The sequence below is a fragment of the Apaloderma vittatum genome, unplaced genomic scaffold (genome assembly GCF_000703405.1).
Source record: "Apaloderma vittatum isolate BGI_N311 unplaced genomic scaffold, ASM70340v1 scaffold20858, whole genome shotgun sequence".
NCBI classification, from domain to species: domain Eukaryota; kingdom Metazoa; phylum Chordata; class Aves; order Trogoniformes; family Trogonidae; genus Apaloderma; species Apaloderma vittatum.
The window spans coordinates 12,130-39,029 of record NW_009730461.1 but is presented as its reverse complement, the minus strand read 5'-3'; the positions used below and the strand labels follow the sequence as shown (position 1 = coordinate 39,029).

Genomic DNA, 26,900 nt, shown 5'->3' with positions numbered 1-26,900 from the left:
TACTAGCATCATGGATAACGCTTAGTTGGTACTGTATCTGCCCAACTGTGATTTAGATAGACTATTGAGGCAACTATTTGCTGAACTTCGAGAATATTTTACTTAAAAAATAAACTTTCTGTGCAAGTTTGTGAAATGCAACCCTTTAAAAAAATCTTCCTGCTATTCTACAGGTACAAAGCAATGCCTTGAGGAAAACTGAGGAAACTAGAATAAAGGAGCAGAAAACTTGCTGCTGATTGATGGAGATATGATTAAAAAGACCTAGAAGGATCACACTTTTAAAGTAAGTCAGCAAGTCTCCTTGAAGCAGAAAAAGACAGAAAGATTCTGCAGGAAACAATACTGAGAACAGCTGTAAAACCAGATTTTCTGATCTTGATTGTCAAGAAGGAGAACAGAATATATTAGCTAGACTCTGCACTGCTAAGGACACACTCCAGTTCTGCCAAAATCTGAATTATTTTAGACTCTGAATCTGAGTAGGAGAATTTTTCGCATTTCTTTTCTCATTGCCATCCTTTTGCAACACCTCCAGGACCCAGTCACCACGCTGAAAAATACAGCACTGACCTCAAAGGGCCAACATAGAATGTGTGCTTCAAAGATATTTCAAGGAGATACAGAACTTAACATCTAGAGAGAGAAGAGAGGAACTGCATTAGAAAGTGGTCTCAATCTAAGCTGGTGGGCAAAAAAGATGATACAGATCAACTGCAGGAACTCCAAAAGCACTTCCGTAGAGTAAAGGGCACAATTGAGAATCAGAAGTTGAAACTGAAGTGCCAGATTTAACAACTGTAACACAGTCATTTATAAAATAAACACAACTATTCTCTTGACAGTAAGGAAAATAACTGTGTTTCACTGGATTTCAGCATAAACAGATTAGACAGGAAGAAAAAAAGAAACAATTTTTTAAAAGTTTTTCACTTTTTTTAATAAATGTGCTTTGTTCACAAAAAGTAGTGACATAAAGACAACAGAAATGCAAATACACATTTTTTCCTTTTCCTCTCCAGCACCTTAAGAATGAGCGATCTCTTGCACATACTTTTCAAATATTTGATAAACTAGAAACATTCTTCTTGCACCAAATCCAAATATCCAACTCCCAATATTACTTTATTGTTCAAGGAGGTATAAGTATTTACGTAAATCCCACCTTCCTGCTCCACCACTTATTAAAAAAAAAAAGAAAGAAAAAAAAAAAAGACAGCAAGAAAACCGAGTCATGACAATTCTCAGGTCCCAGGTCTCTATACCACAAATATAATGGTGTTAACTTGCCAAAAAGGCTTAAGTTGTAAATCTTAAACTATTTGTGGGAGATAAATCTTGGTCTGAATTGCTTTTCTGTATGAATCACAAACCAATGTACATTAACCGATAGCAACATGTTAGCTGCTATATAGCCTTGTCTTTTTTTTTTTTAAAAGTATAATTTAAAATTTTAGGTACACTTTGAAGTAGGCACAGATTAGGCTTCCATGAACAGATGAATTTATAGCATCAGAATTTTACCGTTAACATGAGCACTGCTGGAGTCAGTGGTTAACTGGGAAGAAGAAAGGCTTTGAATGATAAACATTTTAGTGAAATGCAAATACTGACAGAGCCAATTTTGAAACTATTCTCTAAAAAAAAAAATTAACTTCAAAGTCAACTATGATACTTGTACATCTAAATTTATTTTTTTTTCCACCCACATCATATAACTGTTTGGTTTGTATATATCATTCAGATGGAATAAGAAATTTGAATAAGGTATTAGGAGGTACTGCAAATTTCAGAAAAATGACAGAAAATACTTATGGTAAAGAATAAAGCATTGCAGTCAAGGTCATGTTTGAGTGTAAGTTGGACCCATGTGGAATGACTCTATGCAGGTAGCAGTATTGAAAAAAAACAACAAGTAGGTCAAACAGTGACATGTTCAGTGCAAAACTTGAATGGAAGGGGTAAGCTTCATTTTTGTAACCACCACTGTAAAATCCACATTGTAACTTCAGTTTACCTGGTAACTTCAGTATTATAAATACTCTGGTGTAAGGTATATTTCATCACACCCTCCTGTGAAACTGTGTATTAGTACTTTCTACCATGTTGCTGAAGTTGGTCTTAAAACCATGATGTGGCACCTAGTTCAAATCATTTATTATTAGGCACTTAGATAGAGATTTAACAGCCTAACATTGAAATCTGAAACTTCGGGGTGTTATTTTTAAATGGAGGGAAGTCAAAGCTAAACTAATACCAATGCCTCTGTTTTTACCATTGAACAGAATTGTTTTTCCTGCAAAATCTCACATATTTATTACACAAGTTAAAAAAACCCGAGCAAACAACAAAAACCAATAGACATAAACCACTTCTGTTCCATCTTCTTACAGTGCAGAGCAGTCTTCAGACAGCTATGGAGTTTTTATTCAACTAAACAGAAAATTTTGGGGTCTAAATAAGCAAACAAATATTGTACATTAACTCCACTTGTGTGGTCTGAATACATGGCTTTGTGCACATATGCATATCCTTGAAAAACTTGTATAATTATGTTCCTTATTACAAAATCAGTCTGTAGTTACCATATAACTTGGGAGGTCTACAAATAAAGACAATTAAAGTTGTTTTTTTTTTTAAAATGCATAAATAATTTACTTTAAAACACAACAAAACCCACCTCGTCCCCCAAAAAACACAGTTTGAAGAGAACACAGAACACCATCATTGGGGAAATACTGACATATGTTAGTGCTTGTACACTCATAAAATTGCAGAACTGTGTTCCAGCTTTGAAGTGAAACAAAATTGTCTAGACGTACCATACTTCTCAGGGGGGTGATAACCTCTTCAGAAATCTCATCTCTAGCCGCTATTTATGCAATGAAATTACACAGTACGTAAACTATGGATTAATGTATCCCAGTGTTTTGGTATCATCTCCATTTGGCATTATCTCAAGAGGGCTGCAATAAACAAAATCAAATGTGCACGCATTGTAGTTTCTCCAGCCCAGGCTTAACCAGAATGAAACAAATTTTGGAAAAAACCAAAACGTTTGTTCCATAATTAAGAAGGGACATGTGTCTTAACCTATCTGCACATTTAATTAAAGTGCAAATTATTTTTTCCTACGTATACTTCTCAGAAGCCCATCAACTCCAGTGCCTTAAGCTCACCACATCGAGTTAAAATATTGAAACAACATTTAGCAAATTAAATAGAATCCACACTTCACAGCACTAAAGAAAAGAATGGTACCTTTCTGGAAAAAAAAAAAGAAATTAGTGATACAAATCTAAAGAAAGTAACAGGAATTTATGCTATGACATGAGTCATCCGCATAAAACTTGTATTTTTTCACTTTCATACAAGAATAAATTTTAAAATTCCAAAGTAGAAAAAAATAGCAAACTCTGTAAACCTTTGCATTTTCTTTATGCAAACCGTTTTTGCATGTTGAGCCCATGTTAGTATAGCAAAATTAGTTAAGCGAGAGGTTTGACTGAAAGGGCATTTCAACGACTACATTAGCTTAGAAGCAATATAGGGTCTTCTAGCTCATAGAAAGGGATTGAACTAGACTGGCTTTCTCCAGAGTCCGAGTCATAAGGAGCATCAGGCAGCTCCATAAAACCATAAGCGAGCTGTTCGTCTTCTGTATCGGATCGAACATAGCAGGAAGTGTTGGAATACTCCTCATCCTCTATACTGTTGAAATCCTGTGGGATATACAACATTCCTGGGTAGTTCCTGCTAACTAAGTCACTTGTTGTTTGCAGGGAAGTTTTCCTAAATGCCATCAGGTGCATATGAGAAAACTTGGAATACTTGAAGCGTTTAAACCCCAAGGACTCTATGGCAATTTTCCAGCTTTTCATCATCATAGCCCGACGATTCTGATGAGAGGAATCGGGAGTTATTACCAGCAGTAAGCCATTTAATACGAGAAGTTCGTGCGCCTTCTTGCAGCATATCCATCGTTGATAGGGTGATGGGAAGTAAGAAAGGAGGAGCGAGAAAACTACAACATGGAACAGTTCTCCAGGTAGAGAATCAATGGGATTTTTCAGTTGCTTAAGAAAGGCATCTATAGCATCTTGTGCCAGTTGGAGAGGTTGCTGAATTTGAAGATTTAAGAAGTCACATTTGTATACGCTCTGGTGGAATGAGAAAGACAGAAAACCAAACAAACATCAAGGTTAAAGAGCAAATACAATTCAAATCCACAGAAAAATCAATTACAGCCTCTCTGTTCCCTTCAGGAAATGTCAAGCCTGTTCAACATCCCTTTAGCTATTAAACAATCTAAAATAACAATTTAATACATATTGCTAGCTTTCAGAGTTGCAAAGCAAAACTGCATATGTGCAGTAAATTTACTAGAGATTTGACAGCTGAAACATGTTAATTTAAACAAAAAACAAAAAAAACCCCATAAAATTATCCCAAATAGTTAATCTGATAATTTGTTCTATCTCACAAATGATTTAAGAACTTAAATATGGCCATGTTGCTTTTGTTTCTCCAGATCCTGGAAGCCTTTTATAGGTTTCTATAAACCTGAAGTTTGTAATTAGAAGCTAAATTTGATATCTGTCTCTCTTCCAGTTCTTTGAAAGGAATCCAAGAAATGTAGTAGTTTAGTCAGTTCAGAAAAAAAAAAGGCATCATTCTTTACTGGTGCAGAAAGAATCTGTGGCAAGGCAACACACATTAGAAAAAGTTTTGGTACACTGCTTTGCAGCGGCGGTTCAGGTCTGTGTTTTAACAATGCTGTAAATGCAAAGTATAGCGGTGCATGTTTGGGCAGTTCCAAAAATAAGGTAAGAGCTATAAATCCATCTCTTTATCCTTTGTGTGGTCAAGCTGTCAAAGACGGGAAATGACACCACAACATACGGAAGAATAAGTTCTTAACAATCTTAATCAGAGAGCATTCAAAAAAAATAATAGTATGCTATTCATCACTGCATTTAAGTCTTGACACTTCATATTCATCAAAACCTGGGAGTGACTTCTTTCATAAAAAAGGTATTAAGGCAATGTTTTGTCAAAAATTGTTATTAATGCCTAGAGAGTGTGCAGTGAAGGACAGACACTCTGAACAGGTTAGTGAACATGAGAGCAGACAAAACATTCTCTGGAGCCCATTTGAAAGGTGGAGTTAGATCCGCTGCAATTTTATAACATGAAAATATTTATAGCATGTTTGATCAACCATTATTCAAAAAAGATCACTAGAACACTATTGTAAAGGTGTTCAGAAAGCAACTGATAAGCACGACTGTTTCCAAATAGAAGAAAATGTTATTTCTGTATATATAGAATGACACTCTCTTCCAAGAGTATGAAGCAAATTATAAAAAGTAATCAAGGTTGAAAAAAAAATCTATGATTTATTTTTTGGTAGTTTTAATCTTGGTTTCCAATGTGCCAAAAAAAAAAAAAAAAATGTATCATGAAAGAGTCTTGCATTATGTGGCTAAAAAAAAAAATATTAATTGCAACTATTATACTTTCAGGGCTATATTCTGCTTCCTTGTAACACTTAGAACAGGACATTAACAGTAGTGATTTCATTATATCCTCTAGTAAGTTTTAAAAAGAAAGAAGTGCTGTGAAGAATAATTGTTCAGAATAAAATGCTAACTTCACTTAAAAGCAAGACTTAAAGAGTCAGAAGTTATGCATATATACTTGAAAAAAAGAGTTCAACTGTAAATACTTCTGAGTAGTGGAAAAATACTCACAAAACAGTTACGCAGAAATAACAGGCAATTTCAGGATGAAAGTATGCATCAAGTGGAACTTGAACTGTGCACAGTTTTTTGACAAAAATGCTGCTAAACTGGCTATTGCTAAATATATATACAAGTCTTGAACTGACTGAAGTCCTCCTAGACACTGAAACAGTCATATTTCACTGCACCAGGTAACATTTAAGAGCACAATCCTACTTGTATATTCTAATTTTTAATTCCAATACCCTTCCAGTCTCATTTTTAAATTTTTTTTCAGACTATATTTACTCTAATACACCTGCTACACATTCAGCACGTTTCACAGCAATATATTTGGATTTTCCCAAAGTGGAGACTGAGATTCTCCATTCCAATTTTGCTGTCTTTTCTGTGTGGTGGTGTTTTTTGTGTGTGGTTTTGTTTGTTTTTTTTGTGTAGATAAATTAAAACCCCTCTAAGAAAATAAGAACTGCTAATTTTACTCTGGAATATCTGTGTTACGAGCAGAACATTTTAAGGAATAGCCAACAAAAACTCTAGGTCAAGAAGAAACCTGTTCTGCTTCTCCCACTCTTAGTTTCCCTCCTCCTGGTTTCTAACACTGCATGTTTCCCTCCGTGTAGTTTACACCAAGACACTGAGAATGAGCAAACAATGCCTACCTAAAGAGAACACTAATCTTTCCCTGACGTAGTTCCCCCTCACCTCAAATCAGAAGACCTTTTCATGAAAACACATTTCCATATTCATATCTCTGCAGTTTATAGTCTCTCTATATGCAACAGAGATTCTAAACAATTTGAAGACATTTATTCTTTTATTATATAACTAACATCTCAGTTCCTCTCCTAGTTTTTCACAATTACATCCCTCTGATTCCTCAAATTAGCTGAAGTATTTTACTCAACTACTTAGTCTATATCCAAAGCATTTCTATGTGCAGAGAGTGGATTAATCTGTTTTTTATTAAATAAGGAATTATTTAACTCTCTATTCAACATTATTCAAGAAACTGACTTCTTAAGAAGCTTCTATGCTTGAATGTGCTTCCAAAAGTATTTTGGTATCTTATCTAAAAGATCTGCTAAGCACAAGATTTTACTAGTTCTCCTATTTTCAGCTTCTACCACGAAGTTATCAGATCAACTTTTCAGGTCAGAAGATGACATTAACTACCGTAAGAACCCTCTGGTTGTTACAGTGAAATCTTAAATCAACGCAGGCAACAGCTGGCCCAAAGACAAATTCATTCAGGAGGCTCTGATGCTGCTGCAGATCAAAGCAGAATCATCTGGAATACGTCACGGCTTATTCATTTCTTTTTGGAGGTGGGCCGAAGCTTATTTTCTGGCAGATGCATTTGATGCACAAACTGCACTCCAAGCGCACTTGCTAGGTAGGTTTCAAGGTGCCCTGAATGCACCGAAGTATCCATGAGATTGGCAGTAAGAGAAGCTGGTGAGCCTGAGACAGGCCTCACAGTAACTACGTTGGTCTGTACAGTAGCACTCCAGGGAGTTCCTATCATCAAGCTATGGTACTACATAAGATAATGAGAAATCAATTATCTTATCATTCCCTTGTACTTAAAAACTGGCTAGTACAGAAAAGTTGCAGCTACTCGACTACTCCCTCACCTATTTCCTGGCCTGGATTACTCGCATTCTTCCATTACATCCACAGAAGTAACCTTCCTGGGACTCTTCCCATAATGGTTTTGGTCACTGTGCATTTAAATAGATTTTCATGAGAACAAAAGTAATTTTCTTATGAAAAGTAGATAGCAAAATATTAACTATGCATACCCAAGAATTCAGCTCATGTAACTTCAGGTACCTAGGCTCCCATTATAGTCCCTGGAGAGCTAGTCAGTACAGCTCACAAGGTCAGAACACAATGCAGCTCACCAGGAAAACAGTGAACATTTGGGTCAACAGATCTCCACCAACTGCCCACTGTCATGCCCAACAGCCCTATGCAGGTGTTCTACACCTTAAGGGGTGGAAGGCAATCATGTTTGGTCAATTGATGCCTATTCTTCAAATTAGGCAAGATGAAACCATTCAGAGTTTCTTTGTGTTCGATGAAACTAACACTGAATTGCTTTGAAAGGCAATTTATCAGAGTATCTTTAATTATCTCTAAGTGTATATGCAAAAATTAACTGCTAGTGGACCAAACCTGGTAACCGCAACAAAATCATAGAATCATGGAATGTGTTGGGCTGGAAGAGACCTTTAAAGGTCATCTAGTCCAACTCCCTGCAGTGAGCAGGGACACCTTTAACTAGATCAGGTTGCTCAGAGCCCCATCAAGCCTGACCTTGAACATCTTCAGGGATGGAGCCTCCACCACCTCTCTGGGCAACCTGTGCCAGTACTTCACCATTCTCATAGTGAAGAACTTCTTCCTGATATCTAGTCTAAATCTGCCCTGCTCCAGTTTAAAACCATTGCCCCTCGTCCTGTCACTACATGTCTTTGTCAATAGTCCCTCCCCAGCTTTCCTGTAGGCCCCCTTCAGGTACTGGAAGGCCACTATATGGTCTCCCTGAAGTCTTCTCTGTCCCAGGCTGAAAATAGCATGCACTCAGCACGTAAACTACACTGCCGCAAATAAGAACATTACTTTCAGGTTAACTATATAATTGTACTTGCACACTTCTTACCTCTCCATTTCAAGAGGGTTACCTTAGGACACTGATTTTAGAGTCTGATTTTAAATAAATGGTCAAGACATATATGGTCAAAGTTTTTTCCCTTTTCTGTCAGAAATGTATTCCTTTCTGTATCTTCTCATTTTCATTTCACTTGTTTTTTTGCTGGGTTGATAAATGCTATTAGGACTGACAGAAGTTGAGTCAAGTGCAAAAGACAGAATTTATTGTAGTAGAATTAATGCATTACTACCTAGAGAAAATTAAGCAGTTTACCCCAAAAGTACTGATAATTTTGTCCTCAGGATTGCAGAAATATAATAATATTTCAGAAAAGCAGAAAACAGAAAAGCCCCCTCCCCTTCTAGCGCACTTCTGGTTATTGAAACTCCCCAGAAAACCCCACACAAGTACAGTCACGATCATTTCCTTCTGTCAGGGAATTAAACTCCTGAGAGGTTCAATTCTAAGCATAAGCTTACTCAATTTTTATTTATGCCTTTAAAGATGCAAGGAGTCATCTGAAATGCCATTAAAAGACAGCTACTGAAATTTTCCAATTTTCAGATTCACAACTGCATTACAAAGACACAACTCCTGGGAAAAACCAAAAAGGCAACATATTTTTAAAACATTTTTAAACTTCAGTTAGAGCCTGTTCACAGGAAAGGATGTAGTAGGAGGGCCACAGTTCCTACTGAAGTACAGATATTTGGATATATATTTCAGTATTAAACATACATTTTTTTAAAGTCATTATGAAGGATTCTAACATAACCGAGAATGAAATTTATATGCAATTCAGCAAGTATTACGTACCTCAACAGCTGGGACAATATCTATGCCAACTGTCAGAAATTCTTCAAACTTCAGAAATGGATTAAAGCAGCTACCAACATCAAGTAATCTGATCTTCCCCAAGGAGTGGAGCAATCTAAGAAGCAGCAAAAATTCAGTTTTATCAAATGTTATTTTTGAATCTATATTCTGAATTGCAACTTCAGATAACTAATGCAAGAAAATTCTCATAGAACACCACATTACAAAAGTAATCTGCATTGCTGAGATACCTAAAGAACCAAGCTCCATTGGTAAAGTAGATGGTCCTAAAGTGGAAGAGTTATGTTCAGAGCAGCTGTAATACTATTCCCTTGAGTATTTGCAGAAAGACACTAAACTGGCAACTTCTGTGCCCACTAGACAGACTTTGTGTTTCCCACTTACCTTTTGTGGTATTTATTTGTGGTGTTGAAGTCACATAAATCTGAGTTAAAATTTCAGGGGTTTAAAAAGAGAAACTGGCAACTCTTATGACCAACCTACTTGTAAGTCCCATTTTAAAGGGCATCTAGTCAAGTGCCATAATTGGTTTATTATCAAGAGAACACGTAACAGTCTTCCACGGTAAACAAAAAATAAATCTAACAACTAAAGCATTTAAACATTAGCTGAAAATAAATATTTTTTTATGTTAGCTAATATTTTTTTAAGTTTCGCTCCAATTGTATTTTCAATGGATGCTGTGAAAGAGTCCATGCAGAGTCACAAACTTAAAAACTGGCTGATCAAGTTACAGAGAAGTTTTTAGAAACATCTAAAAGAAGTGAAGTATACTCTCAAAACTACTCAGGGGGGAAAAATTTATATTCCATTCCATGGAATCAATTTTCTTTTGGAATATCCAAAAACTTTTTAATGAGAAATAGTCAAAAGTAGCCATCCAGTTTAGGAAAAAGAATCCTAAACACAATACTTCTGAAGTATTCAAAAATGAGTATTTATCCCATAAATATTCTGGAGAACATTCTACTAAGCCAAAAATCTGTCTCCTTATATGACACTGTGTGATGAACTTCCTATTTAAGGAGAAATTACAGGTAAGAAGGTCAGTGGCTGTAACACTAAATACTAGTATACTTAACTATGCTACCAAACAACAAAAAGAATAATGATTGAAAAAAACCCAAACCAGTGGGGTAGGATTAACTTAAGAAATCATAATTTACTGGTTGGACTTACAGAAAGAGGTTGATAGACTGCTGAGGACACCTTAATAGCATCACAGAATGGTTTGGGTTGGAAGGGACCTTAACAATCATCTAGTTCCAAATCTGCCACCACAGATAGGTGTCCCAACCTTCCACAAACCAGGCTGCTCAAAGCCCCATCCAGCCTGGCCTTGAACACTTCCAGGGAAGAGACTTCCAGAACTTGTCTGGGCAATCTCATCCAGTTTGTCACCACCCTCACCGTAAAGAATTTCTTCCTAATATCTAGCCTAAATCTACCCTCTTTGCATTTAAAACTCTTACCTCTTGTCCTATCACTGCACTCCCTGTCTGATAAAGAGTCCCTCCTACTCTTTCCTGTAGCCCCCCTCATGTACTGGAAGGCCGCTGTAAGGTCTCCCTGGAGCCTTCTCTTCCCCAGGCTGAACACCAACAACTCTCTCTGTCTCTCTGTCCTCACAGGGGAGGTGCTTCAGCCAGCTGATCATTTTTGCGGCCTTCCTCTGGACTCACTTCAACAGGTCCATGTCTTTCTTACGCTGGGGGCCTCAGAGCTGAACAAAGTACTGCAGATAGTCTCATGAGAGCAGAGCAGAGGGGCACAATTACCTCCCTCTGCCCGCTGGCCACACTTCTCTTGATTCAGCCCAGGATGTGGCTAGCTTTCTGGGCTGCAAACGCACATTGCTGGCTCATGTTCAGTGTTTCATCCACCAACATCCCCGAGTCCTTTTCTGCAGGGCTGCTCTCAATGCACTCATCACCCAGCCTGTATGTGTGGTTGGGATTGCATCGACCCATGTGCAGGACCTTGCACCTGGCCTTGTTCAACTTCACCAGGCTTGCACTGGCCCACTTCTGAAGCCTGTCAAGGTCCCTCTGGATGGCATCCCTTCCCTCCAGCATACTGACTGCACCACACAGCTTGCTGAGGGTGCATTTGATCCCACTGCCTGTGCCAACAACATAAATGTTAAACAGCACCAGTCACAATACTGACCCCTGATGAACGCCATTTGTCACTGGTTTCCAACTGGACATCAGGCTGTCACCACAACTCGAGTGTAACCATCCAGCCAATTCCTTATCCACCGAGTGGTCCATCTGTCAAATCCATATGTCTCTAATTCAGAGACGAGGATGTTGTATGGGACACTGTCAAATGCTTTGCGTAAGTCCAAGAAGATGACGTCACTTGCTTTTCCCTTATCCTCCAACACAACACTGTAAATCCCATCGTAGGCAGCCACCGAATTTGTAAGGCATGATCTGCCCATAGTGAATCCCTGTTGGCTGTGGCACATCACCTCCTTATTTTCAATGTGCCCTATCACAGTTCCCAGGAGGATTCACTCTATGATCTTGTTGGGCAAAGTGGTGAGACTAACTGGCCTGTAGTTCTGCAAATCTTCCTTTTTCCCTTTTTAGAAATGAGGGTTATGTTTCCCCTTCTCCAGTTAACAGGAACTTCAGTGAATTGCCACAACTTCTTGTATATGACAGCTAGTGGCTTAGCAACTTCAGCTGCCAGTTGTAACAATACTTTAGTCCCAGAACTCATGGAAAACGGAAAAAACCTCACACACTGAATAACTGGTCCATCATCATCTCAACCAGGTTCCAAAATTTCCTGGAGTAAGAAAAAACTGGAGGAGAGGGAGAAAGAAAACAGTAGACTAAAGAAACAAGGAGAAGACATTTCTGTACTGTCTGCTGGCAGCTCCCACTATAGCACAGCAGAAGATAGGCTAGAGGCTGGCAGGTGAGATTTGCCTTTTCTTGGGAAGCCCCGACATCAACTGCAAAAACAATCCAAAATGCCTTTATGAAGTTAAAGACATCGTTGCTCTTTTCTTCAAGTTAAATATATAGCTTAAAAAAAGAGAAGAAAAAATATGCTTGCAAATTTTCAGGATAGTGACAGCTGGCTTGCCTCTGAAAGCATTCTTATCTTCCGAAGCACAGTCCCCTTAACCAACACCTAAAGGAACATTCACGGTCTTCAAGTTTGCAACCGCACACATTTTCTTTATGACTAAGGCAGTTACCAGCATATGTAATGTAGCATCAGATAAGATCAATACACCTGTACAGAAGTACTAACAGTCAGCCGTCTCGTCAATATTTAAAGGTTTTGGCATTTAGTTTGTCTAACCTGATACACTGTCCCTCTTAAAAGAATTAGAATTTGAATGTTGCACTCAGTTACCACTAATATCAAGGACTCAGCTGTTGAATGCATCCTACAATCAAAGACACTGTTCTTTATTTTTTTTTAAGTTTCCTTACATTGTGAATTTGGAGGCCCTTGTTGTTTATTCCGTCTTTGCAACTGCAAAGGCCGCGGGTTCGATCCCCATTTGGTCCCCATGTGTTGCCTGATCTAGCTGAGAGGTGTCCCTGCCCATGACAGGGAGATTGGATTAAATGATCTCTAAGATCCCTTCCAGCCTAGGCCATTCTATGATTCTATGAAATGCTGGAGTTAAACAATTCGTTCAGGTCCACTTCAAAACACAACTTGTTTGTGCATCTGCAATCAAAGACTGATGTGTGCATCTACATGTCAAAAAAACCCAACCTGAAATATACAGCCCCACTAGCACCCAACAGTTTGAACTTTTTCTATTGAATCATTTACAGGGCTACATATAAAAATTTTCATTGTTAGTAAATAGAGGGTTGAAGGGTGATTATCAATAAATTTTCAGTCAAAGCAACATTAAAAACAAGAGAAGTACTTGGCCACTGTAGGTAATCTCCAAGCACATCTTGAATCCATAGTTCCCCAGTGTGTTAGTGTACAGCTATAAAAACAAAATCTGAGGAGTTAAAGATCAGGAACTGGTAAAGAAGTGTACATAACCTGGGAGACCAGTGCATTTTAAATATATCCCATACTTCTTTATTTCAAGAACTTTACTGAATGCAGCTATTACTCAACTAAGTGCTGTACAGGTAAGTGACACTTTCTCCTGGAAGTAAATAGAATATGAGCAGTTATATGACCATAAAGTACTATCTCTAAAATTAATCACTTCCAGTGCTGATCTCCTAGTTTACAGTTTTAAATTACTCATTTATCAAGGATAGAAGGGAAAAAAATTCAGAAGCCTTATGCTGCTGTCAGAAGAGGAGAACAAGTTATATATCAGGTTCTGAGTGACAACAACCATTATGCTTCAAATCTTTGGTAACATCCACCATGCATAAAGATATCCAGTGGGAAGGTCTAGCTTGCTGAGATACACATGAAAGGAATGATAGGATATACCTTAAGAGATAGTGAAACCAACACCAGAGAAGAATCCATACCAAAAAAAGCTTGTGATTTTTATCATTAAGAACAGAAAGTAAGACTGCTTATTTGATGAAAAAAGAGACACAATACTCAAAAAGAGAACAAAGAGCGGACCGATGTATTGAAGGGAGGAGCCATAAAACAGCAGATAACAGCCACTTTTATCTTTCAAGGCTCAGCCACTTTCATGTCCAGCTTCACAACAGGTGCAGTTGTTAGAACCACAAAATCTCCTCCTCTTGTGGGATAGAAGGAAGTGCTGTGCACAACACATTACTTTTCATATAGATCAAAGTAAAAAAAAAGGAGTGTTCACATTCATTCTTTCTGTGAGACTCACCGCTTTTAATCTGGCAAAGTAGTGAGCAACATGATCAACTGGAAGCAAGTTCAAAGTAGCCAAGTGACTTTCTGAGTAAAGTTCCAAGTAAACTTGGCACATTTCGTTCCTACAGTGCTTCCTACTACCACCTTTAAGAGCTGGCTGAGTGCTTTCGACTTCTCTCCGTGTTTCCCAGCATCTTTTTTACTACCTATAGAACTTTTTATTCCTGAGCTAGCTTTCCAGCCTACCTAGGGAAGTATAGTCTCCCTACAATAGCTTGCCAGTAAAGGTAGGCTCAGAAAAAGATTCTACACAAGTAAGCTGGTTTTACTACTACTTGGGAGAGGATTATATATGGGAAGAACAAAATTATTGTCTCCATGCTTCCCAAGGTAACACAAAAAGTCAAAGGCTTAGCCATACCTATAGACAAACCCCACAACTTATTTGTGGCATTATATGACCAGAATGGAGTGACAGTATCTGAGTAAGTGTGTGTAGGTTCCCCGTCACACACCTTGTATCAAGACCTTACTAGGATTCAGACTTCACTAATGGATCAGAGTAGACAAGGCAGAAAAACATTTCAAGAGGAAAGTGTACTTTGTGTAATACCTAATCCATTTAGCCTTCTGATAAATAAATTCCTTTATAGGGCATAGAGGAAGAAATTGAATTTTGATTTCTCTGGGCAGTAACAGAGAAAAGCTATGCCTTGCTGCTTTAAGGTCTCTACAGCTACTAAGAACCTCACTATCCTTTGTTGCTTATTCGGGAAAATACTATGAATCTCGCTGTTGCCAGGTATGTCTTTATGGGTGTATGCATTTTTAAAGTTTTGAGAATGAAGATAATCATCACTCACTGCATTAACAAATGCTTTTAAAATTATTTAAGAACAACTGCTCTATTCACTACCTACTATTTGCATTAGTCAGAAAAAAAGGTAAGGCTACAGACTACTTGTAACAAGAAACTGCTGTGAAGTTAGCTACACAATGGGCATTATAAAATGTACAAAGTATGAAGACAGAGCACATGCAAAGACAGTGCTAATGCTTTACCATGACAAGGCCTCCCACTGGAAGAGAAATCAACTTTAAGTATCATAAGATCATCAAACCTATTGATTTTAACAAACAAGTACCAACAAACTGCTACTTATAGCAGTGCTAAACTTGCATGTTAACAAACACCAGCATTATTGAGATGTTATGAAATATTAGTATGTCATCAGCCCTTTAATGAGAACTGCCAGGCCCTTTCACACAAAACCAAGAACTTATTCTGAGGCTAATTTAGCAAAACAAGCACTAAAAAGATGAGTCTGAGGGGGAAGTTGGCTTATCAGAAGCCACTACCTTCATTTTGCAAGCATCCGTTTTGTCTTGTCATAATATGACAACCGGGAAAATGTTTTAATTTTGCATGTAACTATTCAGCTCTATAGGCATTTGAGATCTTTATGTCTTTTGCAAGTTACTTTACAAACACGAGAGGCCACAAAAAATAGCAGTTTATAAAGGACAGACACATCTGCTAGTAACACTAGTAACGTGTTCATTCCTTTCCTAACTATACTGTATCTAACTTAAAGTAAGTGCTGATCCCAGAAGATATGCTACAATAAGGGAGAAAAAGTTTCTTCACAGAACAGAAAAAACACTATTGCAGACAGTTATAAGAACTGGTCTATACAGAATCAGAAGCAAGTCAATAAATGTAATGTTTAATGATAATATGTTTAGGCATTCATTATTCCATTACACATGCAAAATATTAAATCCTTTCCATCACATATAGAGTAGCCACAAACATGACCCACACTATTTAGGAAAAAAAGGAGGATGGGACTGTAATTGAAATAATAAAGCTACTCCTGAATGCCAAAAATAGAAGTCTTAGTTGAGTGAAGGTCAACAACAAAATTAAATCTGTTGTTAGGAAAATACCTCAAGGATACTACAATTTCTGGAGATCCAGTCACCAGAAAGCTAGCACATGTAAAATTAAGGGTTATAATTCAAAATTGCTTTTGAAGTGTATAATTGGAATCAAGAGTTTCTCTGCAATTATTTATGAAGAGAAAGTTTTAAGTACTCTGATATTTACATTTGGCACTTAGTACTTACATAAGCAATTGACTTTTCAACAGTGCTGAACAGCCATTAGATTCTAACTTAATTACCGTCTCCCTTATTTCACCTCAAGGTTTAATATAAATTGCATTGCACGCCAATGACAGGCTAAAGTGAAACTGCTTTAGCACTTAAATGAAGATGACTAAGTTGTCATTCTCAAGCAATTTTTTTAATGGCATCCACCGCAATATACTGCAAGGAGTATTTCTTGAAACGTGTATGTATTCACATGAAAATGTCACTTCATAACTATTAAAGAATCTAGCATGTTATGGGGGAAAAAAGGTCCAGAGATAAGTCTTACCACACAAAGAGAGGGGGGAAAAAAAAATCTGGAAAACAAGTAAAACTTACTCTTCTGTTATAGCCTCATGACTTGTCAAGCCAAAGTTTGGGAAGGGATCTTCAATCTTGGGAGCCTGGGGAACGTTTAAAGCTGGAGTGGTCTTAGAAGCAAGAAGTGCTCTTTTTTCATCTTTCTCAAGTGCTTTTCTTTTCCCACCATTCTGAAAATATTCTCGGCATACACTGAAAAGACAAAAAGGAAAATTCCCCAGAAACACAGAATGCTATTTTTGGTCTTTACTATGAGACATAAAACAGAGATTTAAGAGACACAAGTGCTGTCAGCTTTTAAATAATTCTAGGTTTTAACACAACTGCAATAAATCAGCTTTAGGAAAGATGTGAAATACCCAAAGACACAATTGAAGTCGAGTGGTGTTTTATTAACAGAAATTAGGCCATAAGTCACAGTTCAGTAAATGGACTCAAAATAATTCTAACCAGACTTTTAGAATAAGACAGCACAAGTCTTCTTAGAACATCACCCAGAGGACAAACCCCAGCTGTCATCTGAACACCACAGTTGTCCAAGTAAGGTGCAAAGAGTTATTAAGTAGCTTCCCACAAATGCAGGGGCTTTTGAAATATTGGTGTCTTGCAAGGCAGATCTATGGAGAAAAAGAAACATAAGCCAGGCTTACAGCCTAACTTACATACACCAGTTTTGAATTTCAGTTTAGTTTCCCTGGTTTTAAGTTACAGATATCTTCAGTAATTGTTTTGTCAACAGGAACCAGAATAATCTAGTCATACTTGAACAGAAATGTTAACCAGTTTAAAGGAACAGATGTTATAAAAAAAAAATTGCTCCTGTGTACTTCAACCAGTAGTCACCACTGGTATATGAGAAGAAACATTATGTCTGAGAATAACTGAATTTTACCCACAAAATAGAACTAGGATTGGAAAAAAATTGTTGCTGTGAAATTTAAAAGCCTGACTGAGGGTGCACAAAGCAGCATTTTTAATTAGATGTGCCAGCCAAATATTTGCACAGAAAGTTTAACAGAAGTAGTACTTTTTTGAATGATGTTTTCATAACAACCCATTTTTATGATGCTTTCTTGAAATTCACTCAATTTCATCGAACAAATCTTCAGAGCTTTGAAGGAAACATTCCAGAAAACATACATTCAAGTGTAGTTTAATAACACCTTATACAAAGCAGGATCAAGAAGATAACAGAGTATTTCACATCACAGATTCAGGAAAGGACATGCTGATATAATACTGCATTTAAATCACAAATAGATACAAGGACTTGGAATATACAAGCCTTATCTAAGGGTGGGTCATATTATAGGCACCAAATACATCCAGTCTCTCCACCACATAAAATGTGAAAGGGGAAAAAAAAGTCATTGAAGTTGAGTTTCTTAAAGGGAAACATCCACAATCCAACAGGTACAGACAGAAGTTGCTTTACCCCAAGACAGAATCATAGAATCATAAAAGTTGGAAAGGACCTTTAAGATCATCAAGTCCAACCTACTGCCCTACACCACGCTAATGCTAAACCATCTCCTGAAGTGCCACCCTGAGTCAACAAATGCATAATTACAGTAGCACATTATGTCCAGGTTACTAATTCTTGCCATAAGGGGGGAAATATAAGTTATCCTGGACACAATTCTGTGCTGACATGCTTAAAGGACCTCAAGATCAGAACTAACCTGTGTCTAAAGCTGAAAGCACACGCAAGTTTTACTTGCTCAAGTAGGCCCTAGGTGTTCTTACACTAAATATAAGAAGTCTAAAACACAGACTGTACCCTTGGAGAAGAAAACACAGCTATATAAGAAACAACTCAATAAACATTATATTTATAATCAACAAGTTTATAGTTACAATTCTTCAGTGACCAAAGCTATTTTCAGCTAAGCTCAGTGGAATCATAGAATCATTCAGGTTGGAAAAGACCCTTGGGATCATCGAGTCCAACCATTAACCCTACTCTACAAAGCTCACCCCTAAACCATATCACCCAACACGACATATAAATGACCTTTAAACACATCAAGGGATGGTGACTCAACCACCTCCCTGGGCAGCCTATTCCAGTGTCTGACTACTCTTTCTGTGAAAAAACTTTTCCTAAAGTCAGTCTAACCCTACCCTGTTGCAGTCTGAAGCCATTCCCTCTTGTTCTATTGCTAATTACCTGTGAGACGAGACCAGCACCAACCTCTCTACAATGTCCTTTCAGGTAGTTGTAGAGCATTATGAGATCCCCCCTCAGCCTCCTCTTTGTCAAACTAAACAGTCCCAGCTCCTTCTATCGCTCTTCATAAGATTTATTCTCCAGGCCCTTCACCAGCTTCGTTGCCCTGTTCTGCACTCAGCTCCAGCACCTTGAGATCCCTCTTGTATTGAGATGCGCAAAACTGAACACAACACTCAAGGTGGGGCCTCACCAATGCTGAGTACAGAGGGACAATCACCTCCCTACTCCTGCTGGTCACACTATTTCTAACACAAGCCAGGATGCCGTTGGCCTTCTTGGCCACCTGGGCACACTGCTGGCTGATATTCAGCCGCCTGTCGATTAGAAACCCCAGATACCTTTCTGCCAGGCAGTTTTCCAGCCACACTTCCCCAAGCCTGTAGCGCTGCATGGCGTTGTTGTGGCCCAAGTGCAGGACCTGGCACTTTGCCTTGCTGAAGCTCATCCCATTAACATTGGCCCATCCATCTAATCTGTCCAAGTCTCTCTGTAGGGCCTCCCTACCTCTGTGCGGATCAACACTCCCACCTAACTTGGTGTCATCTGCAAACTTACTGATGACAAACTCTATGTCCATATCAGGATCATCAATAAAGATGTTAAACTGAAATGGTCCCAACACTGAGCCCTGAGGAACACCACTTGTGACTGGCTGCCAGCTGGATTTAACTCCACTGATCACCACTCTTTGGGCCTGTCCATCCAGTCAGTGCTTTATCCAGCAGAATAAAGAAATAAAATCCATATCTTACAGTATGGAGTGAGATGACATGCAGAAGCATGAACAGGAGTCCAGGCTGCAATACCTCCCAGACTGTGAAACCATACAAAGTCCATCCACTAAAGACTGTGTGTATGGAAAGACAACTCTAAAATCAACATGGTTAAAGTAGAAGAAGCCAGTCATTTAACTTAGCAGGAAAGAGATCAAAACATCAGTAAACAAAAGAGAAACCTAGAAAAAAACCCTTGAATTATTGCTGGTTTGCTAATAAAACTGTATTTCACACTATACTATATTATTTGTTTACAAGCATATGATCAGTTTAGAACTATTTATTTCTGTGTGTCATTTAGTCAAGGAAAGAAAACTCAGAAAAAAAAATAAATTCCTCATTGTTTATCAGCTACCTTACTACTCTGTTAGGATCTTGCAATCTCTTTATTTTTATTCTTTATTTTTATTTTTTCTCACTGCATCTTTTAAAACATGCAGAACCAATGGCAGTTTTAATAGTGTTGCGCTGCCATTGATGTTGACATATAAGTCAGAATGGATCAAAAAGTTCACAACCTCAGAAGAATGTTTTTTTTTCTCCTCCACTATTGATGTTATCAACTTCTTAATTCGCTAGAAGCTGGTACATTGCCCAGCTTCACATTTCATGAGCTGTTGCACTGGAGAACTATCTACCTGTGAAGTGTAATTTAAGTTCCTCTTGCCACTGAAGAGCCATTCTTTCTCATTTTCAGTACTTGTGCAAATGAGTATTTTTTCTGTCCTTCTACTCCTGTCTATCACATCAACCGAGTTCTTCATAATTCTGTATTTTCCTTAATTGACCTTCCTTGCCTGCACATAAGACACTATTAAGGTCAATCATGAGGAGAAGCATATTCTGCTCCTAGGTTTTCATTGGTGGACAGAGGGGCCAGAGCCACAGAAAGGCCCAAGACTGGGTATAATTCTTTAATCCACACTTGGATCCCAGTGTGCATACCTGTACAGCACCATGTTGAAGCAAAAAAAAAAAAAAAAAAAGGCAGAAACCAAATCTCAACCCCAAAAACCTAACAAAAACCCTGAAACCACAAAACCCACCAAATCCAACCATCCAAACAAAACCCCCAGGCACCACTGCATGTCTTAATCATTGAGGGCTATCTCCAATTTACACCTTTCTGAAGCTACAGATTCTGGCAGGAGCTGCCTTTTTGGCTCCTGAGGCCTCAGAGGAGCTGTCTATGTAGTTCTCTCCTCAAAGCTGAGCTTACACCTACTGTGGGGTAACAGTGAGCACATGAGCAGGCCCTGCACCGGGAGGTAACGTGCTCTGCACTCTACCCCATGGTAACTTGTGGATGTAGCCACATATTTAATTCCATGGCCATTAAAAGCTGTCATTGATCACACCGTGGTTTTGAGTATGCAGTTATATAAGATTCTACATTTAACAACTGTCTTAAGGAATGAACGCAGCATCTCTTAATTGCCAACAAAAATAAAATTAAGGAATCTATTTTAATAATTCTGGAACTAACAGGGCTCAATTTTTAACTGACATTTAAGCCTTCAGACTTTGATGATACAATACTAACTCTACAATTAGCATACTTGTTTGTGAAGAATTGTGCAATGTCAGTGCTAATTGAGCTAACACTTGCTACAGTTTATATAAACTCCAAAATAAACATTTCAGGTTCAAACTGTTTTAAGTCTGGTGGCAGAGAGACAGGTGAAGTGTCCAGTTCATATCTTTGCTGTTTTGTGGGTGTGGCTTTTTTTTTTTTTTTAAATAAACATCATCTAGGTATTTCCTCAGTTAAACTTGTTCTCCTTCAGATTTCAAACAGTAAACAAACTGCCCTGTGTTCCACCATTTGGGCTGGACACATATAGGAAGTTTCAGTAAAAGCAAGTACGAATACATATTCTTTTGTTAATATTTTCCAGCAATGAAAAAGAAGCTTCATTTTTGAATACAGTGACCAAAGCCAGGGTTTCAAGAGAATATATAACGAAAAAAAAAAGAGAAAAGAAGAAAAAAAGGAAGGAAGAATTGCCAAAGAAGCACCATGTGAAATTTAAAAGCCATGAAAGAATCAGTAATTACTTGTTCTCATCAAGTAATAACAACAAAATTAAAGCTGGCATGGTCAGCTTTCTTCATGGCAAAAAGCAGTTTCTGATAGCTGTTACCAATGCTCAAGGGTTTCAGCAGCCAGTTTTGCAGGCTAAGAATTGACACAGTTCATCTCTTTCCTTCTGCTTCATAATGAGGAAGGGGCAAGCTTGACTTAGATTGCTTACAATATTTACTAACCAAAACCTAATATTCAAGTTCAGTGAGGGTACAGTGAAAAATAACATACTCTCCTTCCAAGCTAAAGGAAAGTCTGGTCTTCTCACCATGGTTTCAGTCTGCAAGACATTTCTCCCTTCCTCCCACACACTGAGGAATAAGTTCATTAATGTCAACTCACAGAGCCTGAAAAAAGTGTTAACTCTTCTGCAGGTTTAACCCACCCACAACCCACACCCCCAATATCAAAAAAAAAAAAATTAATGAAGGGAGAATTCTCAATTGCACTTGTACACATTGATCATACATAGAAGAGCAGAAAAGTTTCCTCTGGACCTGTACCCAGCTTCAGATTAATGAAATCTTGTATTCAGCACAGGTGAGAGCACTAGGTTTCTCAATGTAAAGTTTTTAGCATCATAAGTATATTTTGTTAAACTTCAAGTTGAGAAACTTGAATACAGTACAGTTTTCCATTTTATTCATCACACTTGAGCTCAGTTCTAGGGTATTGAGACCTTTTCCTTTTCAGAAATGCAATCAGATTTGTAACCAGATGTTTCTCTGGTGTAGTGTCCACCCCTCCACCACAAACCAGGTTCTGGAGACAATATCCTTCATTACCAAATATTCAGAGAACTTGGAAATAGCCAGCAGTTAGCATATGATATAATTAGATCTAGCATTCAACAAACAGATATGGTTTTGTCAGAACAAAGTAGTATTTAAAAGCAAAAATAAAGACTGTTCCCTCCTCTTGTTTACACCACCTCTCTCAAGTCCATCCTCCTGAAACTGAATCACCCATCAAAAAAGCGGCAAAACAATGTTGAAAGGACTTCCCATGTTCATTCCTTCAATCTTACAAACACAAACGGGATCAGTTTTCCCGTTCTAGCAGAGATCTGTTATTCTCATAAGAGATTACTCAGCCTTCTCTTCTTTTGAGCTGACAGTTTCAATTTCTAGAAGAAAACTCCAAAGCTTTTGTGAGAGGGAAAAAAAAAATTATTTTTGATAATTTCTTTACCTTTTTTGGAGTTGAGCTGTTGTTATTTTTTAAACCCACTGGCCACGGTGTTATTTTGGCTAAGAGCAATGCTAAATAAACTCAGAGGAGTACTTTACATATCTTGTGGACAGTCTCATTAACACACTGCAGTATGGTATTTGCCTTTATTGCAAAAGTATCCCATGACTGTTTTATATTCTGCTTTTGGCCTACTACAGAATCCAAATGCTTTTCTAAAAGACTGACACAACCAATTACTTCCTGGCCTGTGTTTGTATAGTTGGTAATTTTTAGCATAGTTAGCAACAACACTGTTAGTTTTAATCCTGCTCTCAGAGTTACAATTCTTTTCTGTTTGGTCTCATTTGCAGATTTAATAAACAGACGTTATTCTAGCAGATTGCTACTAGAAATATTGATTAGTAATGGATGCAGGGACAGACACTGGCAGTGTCCTTCTCAGTTAACATCACATTTTAAAGATAGCTTCTAACATCTATTCTGCACAAGTATTTCCAGACAATTCTACACTCACCTGTCACTAACTTCATTGAGACCATATTTCTTCAGTTTGCTCACGAAACAGTCAAAAGACTTTTTTTTTTTTGGAAAAAAAAAGTGCAGGTCTAGTGTTTTGCCATGATAGAAGTGCAGATTTGGGGGTTTGTTAGTTAAAAAAAAAAAAAGCCAAGTCAACACAAGTCTTAACACCGATGCAAAAGCAACAGAAAGAAGTAAACCTGCTGGTCTAGCTTATTTTGTTCTAACTAGAACCAGAACAGGCTGAATTCACTGTTCATAGAAAGGTTCACTAGCCTACCTATGCCAGCAAAAATTAAGAGTTAGAACAATTATTCAGGGTAAGCATCATCTTACTCTATTTTGGTTTAAGGTTTGTGTTGTAATATAAATGAAAGAGAAATAGAAGTGTTAATTTCCAAATAACATTTGCTACTCCACATTCGGTTTTCTAAAGATATAAAAAGAAAGCAAGGGAAGGACAGTTGAGTGTTACCCAGCCCTTTTACACTATCACTTGAGATCATTAAACTGCATCTGGAAGGGAGATAAAGTTTTAATCCCTCTTCCCCCCTTACCTGTCCCCAATTAACAGTGTTATAATGTTGCCCTGAACCAAAAAAATGAAACTGGCCCTACGCAACCCAGCATATGGTCATCAGCTCAGTTTATCATGTACTGCTTTCCATCTTTTACAGCTTCTGAAGTCTGGATATGTGCTTGTTTAAGTCAAGAAGTGAAGAAGAAGTAAAACAGTAAGTTTTATGTGATCTGGTTTAAGAATTAAGGTCAGAATAAGCATTTTTCCAGTGTCTTCAACTAAATAGCTAGAAAGACTTTTGAAAGGAGAATGCTGAAAAAAAATTGTTATTCTTGATCCTGAGAAGTACATATGGCTTCTCTAGCAGTTATTCTGCACTCTGATAAAATACTTTATCAGGTGCTTGTTTATAAGAATACAAGGAAAACGAAGAGGGGAAAAAAAAAAGAGCTTTATTTCACTAGTGAAAAACCTACTTCTCTGTTTCAGATCTCTGAAAAGATCCTCCTTCAAACGAAAATAAAAAAAAAACCTTCAGACTATCCTTTCTTCATCAGGGACACGCCAGTGATTCCAAAGTATTTTCAGCATTCCCCTCTCAAACTTCATCTAATACATCAGCTACCTTCCTGCTCTCAAGGGGACACAGTGAAAGCACCGAGCATAAACCTTTCACTGAAATCTAATGCAAGTCAGGTTCCCTCGCATGCAATTACGGACCCAGACACAAGGAGGAGTAACAACATTGGGATCTGCCACCTGCTCGGCACACCTCTTGGCCCCTTGAGAAGTAATCAAAACACTGCAGAACACGAAGTCAATCTGATATGCTGTGGCACAGAGCCATCCAGGCCCCGTTTTAATCTGAGGCACAAGGGCATTAAAAACACTTCTCTTCCTGATGCAAAACTCCCAACCCCTTGACTTTGCAAACTGGAAAGGTGCACACTTTAATTGGAGCTTTAATACTGAGACAGAGCATTTTAGTGTTTCTTACAAAGTGGATTCTCTTCTCAGTATGAGTTCATGCTGCCAGACCCTAACTGGATGCTTATTTAACTGTTCAGTTTGTAACTCTTGTAGAAAGTACAAAAAAAAAAAATAAATCAAGTGAGACAGAGAGCCAAAAACCTTCACTACACAGGCCATTATCCCTGTCCTACAGGGTTAACAGCCACAGTCACAAGCTAAGGGAACACTGTCAAGCTGAAATTAAAGTGAGTGCACACAGCTTTGTTGAAAAAAGTTTCACATATTAGTTGCCAGTCAAATTGTAAGAAAACATCAAGCAATGTTCTGTAGGAATCTGCCCTGGATCCAGTACAATTAGTTTTTTCACAGATAACCTGAGCATTGGAACAGTCAGTCCTCCTCTTAACTGATGTGCAAACAATGCCAAGCTGGGATGGGGAGGGGGGAAGGTGCTGCAACAAATTGCAATATAAGAATTCAGTATGATTCAAGAGAGTATAATTTAGTAAGAAGAAATACAAATTTCAGCATTTCCACAGACATAATTAATAGCACAAGTTCAAGAAAAACAACTAGCAACTGAGGAAGTCTATTAAAAAAAAAAAAAGACACAGGCAACTGGAGATCAGAAGTGCACATAAATCAATGCCAGACCAACAGAAGAAAGAAAGAAAAAACAGCCAAACAACAAACAAACAAAAAACCTCCACCAAACCCCACAGAAAAACCACCAGACAAGGTCAACAGCATACCAAGAGTTTACTACAACCTCAGTAATATTTCTCCATTTTATTTATCCCTGACAAGGCCACTGGAACTCTATGTCCATTTTTTGGCATAGTTCTTTGCTATTGATTCAGCTCTCTTGGAACTCAGATAAGGATACACAAGACATCCGGAAAAGGGTCCATAAAGAAACACTTAATTATGGTTTTGGAGGCTTTTTTAGCTAAATGACGAAAGATTGATATATGAAAGAATGGTTTTCAAATATTTAAGAGTCTATGGTAGGGAAAAAAAAGAAACTAGGTTGTTATTGCTTGCTCCAGTTTCAGAAGCCACAGACCAGCTGAAGTTGCCATCAATATAGATCAGCTGTTTCACAATCATTACTCCTTCCTTTTTATTGTTTTATGGGCTCAAAAGACTCATGAATTTAAATTTAACAATATGACATCTGCTGTTCTTTGCTGCCTTTTACTCAGCACTTTGTAATGCTCGCCGACAGGACCTACAAACTGGTACACAATAATACTTTTCTCTTGTCTAAAGTCATTCCCAAAGGTAGGACCATTGATAAATTCTCTTCCCACAGTTATATTTCAACAATATTTTGTTTTATTCTGCTGTGGAGATTCCATTTCATACCTCGGATACCTACTGTGTGCAGGATTCTTAAGTGACAAACATTTCTCCTCTTTTAGGAGTTTATTTTCCTCAAAGACTGAAACAGTTTTGCTGAACTTACTTCATGACTCTACATTTGGGATAGCACAACAAAAATTAGATGTTTATGACTTAGAGGAATTTTAAAGTTTAAAATCCATTTAAAACAAGTTCCACAGAGGTTAAAGTCTGTTGCAGGAGATTAAGACTTGAAAATTAAGCACCAGAGATTTGCATTTGGAGATCAAACACTATTGTACACACAAAACAAACTAAAGCCCTGAAAATTAAACTTGAGCTACACTCACTGCATTTGCTCAGTTTAGGTTCAAACATATGGAAAATTACTACATAGGTTTAATTGCAAACAGCTTTAGTATTTGATGGGGGGAAAAAAAATTGTTTGCTGCAGATACTTTAAAAAGTCACCTCATAGCCAAACACTTCATAACCTATAAATTGAACAGTAAGAAGGTAGTTGGTTTAGGAACTAATAAGTCATTAACACGTTATAGAGCACATCTTAAATATTGGCAATTGCATCTTTCAAATACAATAAGATTTACCTGCAACACCATTCAATTCGGCCTTCCCCTTCACAGGTTTTTGCCCAGTGATTATCTGCAAGGTTTTTCATTGCCACAGCATATTCACACAGAGTTTCCTCGTCCTCGCAGTGCTCACGCCAGATCTTATCAAAGT

At 37.7% G+C, this 26,900-nt stretch overlaps 1 protein-coding gene across 1 annotated transcript; it reads right to left on the bottom strand.

Annotated features, from left to right (window-relative positions):
* Positions 1–2,697: 2,697 nt before the first annotated feature.
* On the bottom strand, positions 2,698–26,900 carry LOC104268975 (chromosome unknown open reading frame, human C7orf60). The gene is made up of 4 exons (XM_009874826.1): positions 26,765–26,900; positions 16,531–16,704; positions 9,220–9,334; positions 2,698–4,160 (listed from the first exon to the last, which is right to left on the bottom strand). Exons 1-4 carry the CDS (start codon positions 26,833–26,835, stop codon positions 3,531–3,533), a joined length of 990 nt encoding a protein of 329 aa, XP_009873128.1. The 5' UTR covers positions 26,836–26,900; the 3' UTR covers positions 2,698–3,530.